General features: G+C 50.7%; 1 protein-coding gene and 1 long non-coding RNA gene across 2 annotated transcripts in view; both read right to left on the reverse strand.

Annotated features, from left to right (window-relative positions):
• The window catches only part of Disp2 (dispatched RND transporter family member 2), an 18,981-nt gene extending 14,127 nt beyond the window's left edge, over window positions 1-4,854 (reverse strand). The window contains exons 1-2 of the mRNA XM_012513978.2: window positions 4,739-4,854; window positions 4,310-4,387 (exon numbers count right to left, since the gene is read on the reverse strand). Coding sequence (XP_012369432.1) covers window positions 4,310-4,387; window positions 4,739-4,854 — 194 coding nt within the window. The remainder of the gene's footprint in view (window positions 1-4,309; window positions 4,388-4,738) is intronic.
• Window positions 4,855-6,547: 1,693 nt separating this feature from the next.
• Window positions 6,548-10,929, reverse strand: LOC111815299. Its single transcript, XR_002820011.1, has 4 exons — window positions 10,863-10,929; window positions 9,274-9,320; window positions 8,358-8,365; window positions 6,548-6,868 (listed from the first exon to the last, which is right to left on the reverse strand). It is a non-coding gene; the product is annotated as an uncharacterized LOC111815299 (long non-coding RNA).
• Between the last annotated feature and the right edge of the window lie 776 nt (window positions 10,930-11,705).

Raw genomic sequence — 11,705 nt, forward strand, 5'->3', positions numbered from 1 at the left:
TTTTTTTTTTTTAATGTATTTAGTACAGGATCTCACTATGCAGCTTGGACTCATAATGATCCTTCTGTTTTTAGCCTCCCAGGTGCTGAGATTACAGGCGTGTGCCACCATGCCTGGACTCAGGTGGCCATCACAGTGTGCCTGGAGGCAGGGCTGGTACAGCATGTGGTTCTGGGGATTGAACCTGGTCCCTGCTTTTGCCTAAGTAGGTGCTTAGTCTGCTGAGCTATCTCACTAGTCCCCTGTCTCTGTCTCTCTGTCTTGCTGTCTGGTTTTTTCTCTCTCTCAGTGCTATAGCCTTAACCCTCCAAATTCTTTTACTTTTGGGACAGGATGTTGCTCAGTTGCCTAAGCTGACCTCGAATTTGTGATACTCCTGCCTCAACCTCCCAAGTAGCTAGGAGGGCATGTGTACCTTGCCAGACTTACCTCTCAGTTTTGATATGTACAGTAAGTAATATGTGAGGTGCCTGACATGGAGCTTGGCATGTGGAGACACATTTGCTTTCCTACTCTTATTCACACTCACTACTACAGAATGTGCTTTAAAAAATGTGTTTATATCTAAAATTTGTCCTCTTTGGGCACCTCAGGTAATAGCTCTAATTCAGAACTTAGACCTTGAGAATCTCACTGCATATATATTTACAAATACTTTGTCATCCAAAAGCTGCACTGAAATTTGATCTCATGATTTAAATAGCTTTTATTAACTGACCATTTAGAAAATTAGGGATTAGATCAAATTTGTTCTAAAGCAAGACCTCAGGTGCCTCATAGAGCCAATGACTTAAGCAACCAGGGTTCTGACAGCCAAAAGGCCCTGAAGGCCAATCTCCATGGGCTGAGAGAAGCTGGGTGAGTGGCCCAGTTATGTATAGACGTCAGGACATCTACTTTTATTTTATTTTATTTTTTTGGTACTAGGGATCAAACTCAGGACCTTTCACTTGCTAGGCAGGCATTTATGCCTCTGAGCTTTCTCTATGGCCCTTTTATTTTATTTTATTTTATTTTATTTGGTACTGGGGATCAAACTCAGGACCTTGTACTTGCCAGGCAGGCACTTATGCTGCTGAGCTATCTCTCTGGCCCTTTATTTATTTATTTATTTTTTGTACTAGAGATCAGACTCAAGACCTTGTGCGCTTTCTAGGCAGGTGCTTATGCCACTGAGCTGTCTCTCCAGCCCTTTTTTATTTTATTTTATTTCATTTTAGGTAGTTGTCATGTGCTCAGACTGTGCTCAATACGAATGGGTCCTGAAGGCATGACATAGGCTGAGGAGATAGCTCAGCAGCATAAGCGTCTGCCTGGCAAATGCAAGGTCCTGAATTTGATCCCTAGTACCAGGGTAAAAAATGAAAGAAATCTCCCAAGGGCATGACAAACCATGTTGTCAGGGACAGTGAGGTGGAGGGGAGAGGCCCACTTCAGCCAATCACTGTGAGTTCTTAGAGCACTAAACATTGGGCTTATCCTAAGAGCCAGGCCCTTACGTGAGATGTCAGTGGCATTAGGTGAGGCCAACATAGCAGGGTGCTGGAGGAAAGTGGGAGCCCCTCCCTGATAACCTTCCTAAACCTCTGACCTGCCTTAGTTGACTCCAAAGGGATTTGATGAGCCAGGATGCTGGTAGATACCTCTAATCCCAGAACTTGGGGGGCTGAGGCAGGAGGATGTCCACAAATTTGAGGCCAGCCTAGACTACACAGCAAGACCCTGTCTCAGAAAACAAGATAAATAAAAGGATTTGGCTTCCCCCATTGGTTTGCTTCTGTCAGGGATGCCTGGCCTCACTTCTGCCCTTCAGCCCCTTCTGGTCCTCTCCAGGGACCCATAACCAGCTTCTCCCCATCTTACCATTCCTACCTTTGCCAACATGGTAGAATTTGACAACCCTCTCCCCTGAGTCTTGACAGCTTTAAAGCCAGACCTTTGTCTCAATTCTCCCAACAAAAAGAGTCAAACTCCACTCTTTTCAGAATAATTTTTTTTTCTCTGCCAGGCTCATGCTTCCTTCTGCTTTCAGGAGACCCAGTTAAGCAGTTAAGCTTTCTAGTCTTCAGTTCCCCAGGCGAGGTTGTTCTTGTCCTGTTTTATGACCCTGCTAGGATGAGGAACTTCCTAGGATGCTCCACTGGCCCACTGGCCTGTAAGTGACAGAGGTAGGCAGGCAAGGAGGAAGAGGGAAAGTGGTGGCACTGGGCTCACAGGAGGCCAAGATCCCTGCAATCAGGACAGGTCACAGACACAGACCCCAAACTTGGGAGTCCCAGAAGTGTATATGTATAATATAACCCTTCCCCTACCCCAAGCACACAAATCCCAGTCATCTGGATATCCATATTATACCAGAGAGTGGCCAGGATAGATGGAGAACAGTTCATACCATTATAAAAATAAAGAGGTAGGGATGTTTAGATAGCTCAGTGAACCAAGAGCTTGCTTAGGCAAGCACAGGGACTATGTGCCGCGCGGGCCCCACCCCCGGGCAGGCTGTGCTGGCCACTGAGACAAAGTGTGGTGGTGCACTCTTGTAATCCCAGCACTGGGGAGGCTGAAAACAGGAGGATCACTGAGTCCAAGCTGCGTAGTGAGACCCTGTACCAAATACATTAAAAAATAAAGAGGTAATTTTAAAAACAGAGACTGGGCGTGGTGGCACACACCTGTAATCCCAGCTCTTGGGAGGCTGTAAACAGGTGGATCACTATGAGTCTGATCTAGTAATGAGACCCTGAGCACCCTGTAGACCCTTCCCTAAAATGCAATACATAAATAAATAAATAATAAATAAATGAAAAGCAAAAACAATTAACTTTCATTTGGGTGTGGTAGCACATGCCAACAATCCCAGCACTCTGTGAGGCTGAGGCAGGAGGATGTCAAGTTTGGTCCCAGCCTGGGACAACTTAGTGGCTTAGAGAGAACCTGTCTTTAAAAATTAGAGGGGGGATGGGCCTATGGTTCAAAAGGATTAGCCATTTCAAACTTCTCTGTAACCAGTGCACTTGTACAAGATGATGGGGTGTCTAGGTACAGTGGTGGTGTGTGCCTTCAGCTACAGGGGAGGCTGAGGCAAGAGTACTGTGTGAGCCCAGGAGTTCAAGCACAGCCTTGGTGACAAAGTAAGAACATGTCTCAAAAAATAAAATGCAATCAGTTGGAGTGGGCATAGGCTGGGGATGCCCATAGGCTCTGTCTCTGTGTCTCTGTCTCTCTGTGTCTCTCTGTGTCTGTCTGTCTGTGTCTGTCTGTCTGTCTGTCTGTCTCTCTCTCTCTCTCTCTCTCTCTCTCTCTCTCTCTCCTCTCATTTCATCTGTCATCTCATCCACTGGGTATATATTCCCAGAGTTCTACTTAACTTAGCAGAAGCATATCTGTATTCCCTGAATTGAAGTTATTGTGCAGTTGCTAAGCCTGTATAATATCCAAGATCTTTGGAGGGAAGGGCAGAAAGAGGCCAGAGTTCCCAGGGAGCTCCCAGAACAGAACAAGTGGCTCCCATGCCCAGGGGAAATGAGTAGACCAGACAGGGCTGATGCTTGGCCAGATATATCAGACAGAAAATGACTCCCCAGCTCCTTCTGCAAACATCCCTGACTCTGGGCCCCTACTGACTTTTCTCATTAGGCTGTAGTTTCCGTTAGGCCTGTGGTGTGGAGAACATACCCATCTTGTGTCATATCCTCTTGAATAAAAAGGTTCTGTGCCTTCCAGACTGGTGTATTAATAATAGACAGAAGAAATTTGTACCTGTGGATCTTTCTCTTCCCTCTGAGGTACAAAATGTACATTTTAACTGGAGAGATCTAGAGATAATGTGTCCATCTCTGTGTTTTTTTTTTTTTTTTTTTGCCATAAAGTATGTTTTTTCTTTCAGCTCAGGCAGAACAGAAAGATATTATCAGGGGAGAGATTCTGAAATCAGCAGAGCCAGACAGGGCACAGAAATTGCGCCATCTTGCTACCTGGCTGGGCTGTTCGTCACACATATGGTGGAAGAAGGAAAAGGACAGGAACGGGGATCTGGAGATAAGCCCTCAGGAGGAAAGTGTTCTTCCTTTCCCACCAGCCTGAGGCTCTTTCAGGGGTCATCCAGACCTCTGCTGAACCTCAGCGCCTGCTCATGATAACTGCTCCAGTGAGTGCCAGTGGCTGCCACTCTCGGACTCAAACCAGTACGTGCACAACTGGGACCATGTAGAGCAGGCAAGCAAATGATGGTGATGGGAAGGCAAGCAACGACAGTGATGGACAAAGACAGTCCTGATGTCGCTGCTGAATGCCTTCCCCCTCCCCCCACCTTGGTCCATGGTCCATGCGCACCCACTTGCACACTGACATGCTGGCCCAGGCTGACGTCGTTGCGGTCTGGGGCCTTCTGCGAAGAGACGCAGAGGCAGGGCTACAGGGAGGGGCTCGAGAGGCCAAGGAAAGGGGGAACCGCAGTCCTAGAGGAAAGGTAGGAACAGGGGGTGAGGCAGATCTCCAGGTGGTGAGAGCAAGGGGCTAGTGGGGCTGTCACTAGGGGATGTCAGGGAGCAAGAAAATTACCCTGACAGGATGAGGGCTTACTGACCATCCCCGCCCCCCACCAATACCCCGCCTCCGTCCTTGAAAGGGGTTTGGGAAGGGATGGGGATGAATGGGATGACAGATGGCGACCACTGAGGATACCTGGAGCAGGGGTCCTGAGATCTTCGAACCGGCTCTGCGGTGAGGTCCTCCCTACCTGTCTGGGGAGCTGCCGTTTAGGCCTAAAAGATCACCCTTGGTCCGCAGCTCTCCTTTCCGACGAGGGCCAGAAGACGGATTGCTGCAGCAGATGCGGCTACTACCATCGTCCATGCCCGTGGGCGGCGCCGCTGTCCGAGCTCCGGTGCTGAAGCAGTGGCAGCAGAAGGCTCATGCGCATGCGTCACCGCCAGCGGCCTGTCGCTGGGCGGGGCCGACGGGAAGCTCAGCCAATAAGCGCGAGGCCATGGTGGGCGGGGCCCGAAGCTTCCCGCGGCGCCGCCGCACTGGGCCAGGGGCTCGCTGTCAGTATGGTTGTGGGTGTATGGCGCTGAGGGGGGGGTGATGCTGGGCGCTCTGGCTCCCACAGCTCTCTTAGCTCCACTCAGCGCCCTCCTCTCCTCCCCAGGGGTGTTGGGTATCTGTTTGAAACGGGTCTTTTCTTCCGGTCCGTTTGTTCTGGATCTACGCCCCTCCGCGGCGGAGTCACTGCTCAGTTATTGAAGTGCGCAATAAGGGGAGGAGGGAAGGAGACGAGGACGCGCGAGGGAAGGCCCAGCCCGCATCCCCGAGCCACTGCTCCCCCCCACGCGCCCAGCCCGCATCCCCGAGCCACTGCTCCCCCCCACGCACCCAGCCGGGGAGGAAGCCGCGCATTGCGGGACACCTGCTGGCTCGCCCTTCAGGGGAATAGCAATGAGGGCGAGGACTGCAGGGCGCTTCGGGAGGGACTAGCCGCAGAAGGGCCTGGCCAGAGGTCTGCGAGAAACAGCAATAAATATCAGCCTTGAGAGAAGCCTGGGAGTGGAGTGTCCCGGATGTGGGATTTGGAGGGGCAGAAAGTAGGCTTGTTCGGGTGTGGTTGCACAGGCATGGAGGAGGTGCCTTGGCTGAAAGCATAGACTGGGAAATCAGAACCAAGAAGGTTTGGACTGTAGATATCCCTTCATTGCAAGGCATAGCTCATAGGGATGAGGTCTGGGAATCCAAAGGTGTAGAAGTGTCCTGAGTAGCTTACAGTTTGGTTTGGAAAGATAAAGAGCCAGCCCATAAATTGGTGCCATCTGGGCAGGGTGAGATGAGGCTCTTGAGATCAATACCAGCTTTTGTGTGTAGCTTGTAGCATAGAAGGTGCAGTGCATAGAGAGGAAAGACCACTCACTCTTTCTAATAGGCTTCAGGAGGTGGCGAGGCTTCAGCCCGCTTAGAAGGCAGAGCTTTGAAAATGTGGAGGTGGGGGCCAGGGAGATAGCTCAGTAGAATAAGTGCTTGCCTGACAAGTGCAAGGGCCTGAGTTCAACACCCAGTTCTAAAAAAGAAAGAAAGAGAAAAAGAAAAAGGAAAAAAAAAAAAAAAGAAAGAAAATGTGGAGGTAGTAGAAAGAAGGTATTCCTGGCCTGAGGCAGAAGATGGAGCACTGCAATCTAAATTAAGGAGAATGGAAACATCAGTATATTTTCAGGGAATGGTTGAGAAATACACGTGGGTGGTAGGGAACCACTGATATCTTTGGATGTGTAGAAAATGAAGTGTGCGAGCTGGAACCTGAGAAGGGCCATCAGTTCCAAGGGTGCATAGGATGGGGCAGAGGACTTGGACTTCATTTGAGGCCTTTGATGAGAGAGGCAGAAATGGGAAGGAGGGTGGCCTTATACAGCCACATGCTTTGGCTACAACTGACCTAAGTAAGCTTCTGAGAATGCTAGACTGGATGCTTTATTTTCATAGCAGAGGAACTCAGACATAACTAGGTCCCTGAGTTGAGTGTGAAAAAAGATAGACTCTTTTAAAATAGAATGTAGTTTCCAGGAAGCTGTTTATTAGGAATAGAAGATGTTGGTTCAGGTTCTGTTGTGGGCAGCATGGAAGCCCGTTGAGGCTTTTCTTATCTTCTCTCTTATTTTCTTCTTATTCCTCAATGATGTGGACCATGGGGATGCCCACAGTGCCCTGGACCATGGCCAGGGGGTGGTCCACCAGGTCCTGGTGGGGGGTGTGGTTTAGGACAGTGGCATGGGCCATGACCAGGGGGAGGTCCACCGGGTCCTGGTGGGTGGGCTGGTCTGGGACAGTGCCCTGGACCATGACCATGGGAGTGACCTGGAGGATGACCACCATGGCAGTGCCCCTGTGGAAAGCAAGAGGAGCAATATCAGAGTCTGAAACCAATGCCAGTTTTACCTACAATTGACTCTTTGCCCTACCACCACAGGGGACTTAGGAGTCATAGGCACTGGCGTGGGGTTGTAGTGAAGGGCTGGGCTAGCAAATGTAGTGGAAAGGGTAGAAGTGCTTGTTCTTGGCCCTGGGCCTTTGGCCCTGATGAAGCCACTTGAGTGCTGAGCACACAAAGGGGGAGGAATCTCAATTTATGTGTTCCAGTTCCTTGAGCTAACCCATGACTTCTAGTCTCTGGACCCCAGTTTATCTGTAATTAACAAGCAGAATTGTCCCATCTTTTCCTTTTTCTCACCCAGGAACTCTTGCAAAATGGTTAGAAGTTTTGTTGCACTAGAACTGCAGGTTCACTGAACTTAGGGGCAAGAATGAGGCTGGGGGAGGATGGGCAAGGACTATGCTAGCCCAGGATGGAGGAGACCAGGGGTAGGAGGCAGAAGGCAAAAAGGGCATGTTCCCTGCTATATACTGGGTACATTTGTACACACATGATCTGTGTGCCTTTACATACAAATGGCTATGTTTGAGTGCCAGCACATAGGTGGATGCCTATAAACACCTGCTGTGTATTCACATGCATGAATGGTTATGTATATATGATGATAGGTGTGTTGTGGGCTCATACCTCCCTCCAGCAGGTGTCAGACTCAATAAATTGGGAAGAATAGAAAATAAAGTCCAGGTTTTACCCCTCAGTTAGAAGAGAACTAGGATATGCATGGTTTAACCTGTCTTGGCTAAAACCAGTCTTGAAGCTCCAAAGGCAGGGGAGTTTCTTGTCTCTTGCCATGGGCCCAGGGAAAGGGAGATACCATCTTGCCTCTGTGCTGGAGCCCAGGGCCTTGTGGAGCAGGAGTGGATAGCTCTCCACTCTGCTTTGTGTCCTATTAGGGCTTAGGACAAGTGGGGAAGACATGGGCTTCAGGTTTGGGAGTTCCTGTGATCATGTCAGAGCAGTCCCTGCCTCAGCCAGCCACTTCTTGCCTCTTCTTCTATGGTTCTAATTGTGGGGAGGCTTGGAGCTAGTGGGCTGTGGTAGCTGATGGGGAGGGGGTGCCCTTCCATGGTGGGAGCTATCCTAGAGGCCTGGCAATGTGGTTAGGACATGGGAGCAAGCCAGCTATCCAGCAAGGCTGTGGGGATAGCAGCCAGGAAAGCAGAGGAACAGAACAGGCGGGGAAGCAGCAGGAGAGAAGATGGGCTGCTGGAGCAGGGAGGGGAAGTGAGGGAAGGAGAGAGACAGATGGGAAAACAGAGGAGAGGAGCCAAGGAGAGGGCATGGCAGGCAGGGGCCGGATGAATGCATGGGTGCCCCGCCTCAGGGGCCACTGCCTAACCTGCTCTTGACTTTTCTTTTGAGGGAACTTGGGGGTCTAGGAAGGAGGTAGGAGGTCTGGAGAACATGGCATTTGGGAGGAGGGCCAGGGGAACTTTTTTACCTTATGACCTGTGGGAGAGAAAAAAGGAAGAGGTAGCTTAGGTCTCTGGGTCACAGCAATTGTGTGTCCACATCCCCACCCATGACAAGGCTCTTCAGAGTTGGTCACTTGCCTTGACAACCATTCCTTCATTCGTCACCCAACAACAGATTCATATTGAAAGTCAATATGAAATTCAGTGCTGCATCCTGTGTGCTCAAGAGCTGGCAGAATGCTCCCAGTGGTGTGGGGCCTGGCTGGAGGCCTGGATATTTGTCTGAGCCCTGGCAGCTGTCTGCCACCTAACCGCACTCCACTGCTGCAATCTCTGATTCTTCCTCTGTCACTGATTCCCTCATGTCCCCTGTGTCTCAGCCCAGTCTTTCCTCAGCCCCTGAGAACCCCTTGTTGGCTCCTTGCTCACAACCTTCTGGTCTCACTCTTACCTCTTGGCACTTAGTAATTTTTTCCAGCTCTGCTCTGCCTTGCGTCCTGCTGGAAATCTACTCAGCCTCAGCTTCCCAGCTGTGGGCCCAGTGAGCTCCTGTAGTAGCCACCTGAGTGGGCTGAAGAGGCTTCTTGGTGTGTTTCTTCAATGTCCTTTGAAAGTAGCCAGCACCATGGCTGCCAGCGCTCTAGACCTGGCCCTGCTGCTGTGGCCTCACCCACTAGCGTGCCCCTGACTTCCCTGGGCTTCAGCTGCCTATTTTCTTCCTGAGGTGGAAGATCTAGCAGATGAAGGCTGTGTAAACCTGTTTCTTAAGCTGTAAAGCCTTCTGCAGAAGGGCAGAAAGGGCTCATTTGTATCACAGGGCCACGCCTGGGCCCATACACCCACACATCTTTGGCACACAGTAGATATGGCTGACTAGTTGCCCTGTGCCCTTTACCGCTCTTCTTTTTTCTCTCACCCAGAGCCTCCCAGCCATTTGCTTACCTGGATCCATCTTTGTGGGGCAGGAGCAGGATGTGACACAGGGACACCTGTGATTCAACAAAGTGTTAGCTTCTAGTGCTCTCAGTCTGTCTCCTTCCTTGTCCCCTTCCAGGGATGCACACTCACAGCTCCTTCAAAGGATGGATGGGCTCAGGCTTCCCCTCTGGTATAACTTGGCACCTAGTGTGGAGCTGGCACCCTGGATGCTGGCACAGGTGTTAAATGGGTGTAGTGGTTTCACCCATGTGGGGAGAGAACAGAGACAAGAGCTGCATTTGCCTCTGGGTGTCACCCTGGGTCTTGGGTCCTTTACAACTGCCACCCCCAGATTCACCTGCAGATTCATGATTCCATAGGAGTCAATTTCAATCATATCCATTATTCATGTTGCATGCCTGCCATGTTCTAGGTCATGGTACCCCTTTCCTTAGAGGTCCCCGTGTAAACACCTGGCATAGGAGTGGGAGCAGGAGGTTTGGTGAGATAAAGTGTGCTCAGAGCAGGGCAGAGCAGGAAGGGCTGAAGGCCTTCTATGGCATCCAGGGGACCCATGTCTCTGGCCCTGCAGCAGAAGTGAGTAGAAAGCCTTCAAGGGTCAGAGCTGCCTATTATTATCTTCTTCCACCAGGACCAGAAGAGGGTGGGAGTCAGTGGTCTGAGCCAATTTGTCATTCACCAACATTCTCATCAGATGTTGCTGCCGAGGCCCAGCTCTTATTGGAGCTGGCATACAAGTCACGACAGACAACCCCAAAATGATCCCAAAGCAGACAGTACACATAAGAACCAAAACTTAGCATCAGGGCTCCCTTATACTCATATGATTGCTGAGCACATGGACTCTCACACCAGTGTGACAACAGCCCTGGCCACTTACAGGATAGATAAGATAGTCCCCTGTACCTCTTGAGCCATTTTTTTATTTTCTTGATGCTGGAGATGGGACATGGCCTTGCACACACAAAGGTGTACTCTGAGCTTCACTGCCAGCCCCACTGAACACGTCTTTAATAGCTTCTGCTTGTGCCCCGCACATTCAGTTTAAGCCAGCCTCTGAAGTAAGCCCAGGGGCTTCTTGTGCCTTCCTCCTTCCTCCTTAGTGATGTGGCTGCAAGAGATCATTGGGCTGGACTTGAGGGAGGTAGAGGTAAATAAAACCTCAGGGCTCGTCAGGATATAGGTTAGAAGAAGTGTTTGGCATATGTTTTCCCAGGTCAGGCTCAGGTCCATGGGGAACCAAAGCTGGCAGCTCTGGAAGGCACAGAATGCAGTCCTCCAGCGCTCTGCTGTGCCACTCTACCTGGTATGGCAGAGGCTGTAAGTCAACTATAATTTAAATAGGGAATAGAAGTACAGGGTCCCAGCACAGGAGGTGGAATGGGCAGATATGAACGCCGACACACAGCCACATGGCACTCAGACACACTGACCAAAATGTGACACCCCTGAGAGGCGGACCCTCACATGTACTAGTGTAATGCATATATACTTGCATACACGCACACATTCAGGGAGACCACAGACCCCACAGCCTATTTGCGTAGAGATCCTCCTGCTCCCACCCACAGCAAGCTGCATCAGAGTCTTACCTGAGAGTGCAGGGCAGGGGCAGGAAGTCTGAGGCTCTGTGTGTGCTCAGGTGTATTTGTATGGGATGCAGGGCTGGGGTGGATCAGATGCAGGAGGGCAGAGGGTGCAGGGGAATGACCAGGGATGGGCTTATCAGTATCATCTGGGCAAAGATCAACTAGAAGCAGGATGTGGTGTGTTTGTGGGTGAATGGAGGGAGGGTCAATCCATTACCATATTGGCCTGGTAATGAGATAGCATGGACCCAAACTAGGAGTTCCGGGACCTGGCAAAGGTGTTCAGCACCCAGAGCTGGCTTTAAAAATTTATAGAGCTCCCACTAAATGCCAGGCCCTACATGAATCCTTTATACACAATACTTAACCCAGTGACTCCTTCAGGTGAGTCATGATGGAGAAAGTGGCGACCCCAGCGGAAGGCCAAGTGTGCTCCTTGTCTTCATTCGGGCCTGGTCACTGCCCAGTCCAGGGAGCTTGCGTGGGGCTGGAAATCCCTCATGGAAAGGGAGACTCAGGATGGACCCTGACAACAGGGAATGGAGCCAGGGGTCTTTAGCTTTCTTGGGTTCTTGAGCCCCTTGGTCTGCTGTGGCACAGCCCTGATGGGCACCCTCTAGCAGACAGAGCAGGGGCCCCTGCGACGAGCTCCCCAGCGCCCTGGGCCCAGAACATTTCTTGCTCTCACTGGCCTCTGTGCTTCTGGAATGGAGGGGTTGTTTTACCTCTCTCGGGGACTGGCCCTTCAGAGTTCCTCTGACATTAGCAAGGGCCCAAGAACCACTTGGTGAACGAGTGAAGGGCTGGACTTAGTATGGTTGGGTAATAAGCTGGCTTCCTTTTCTG

Source organism: Octodon degus, unplaced genomic scaffold, assembly GCF_000260255.1.
Source record: "Octodon degus isolate 3935 unplaced genomic scaffold, OctDeg1.0 scaffold00002, whole genome shotgun sequence".
In the NCBI taxonomy this organism is placed as follows: domain Eukaryota; kingdom Metazoa; phylum Chordata; class Mammalia; order Rodentia; family Octodontidae; genus Octodon; species Octodon degus.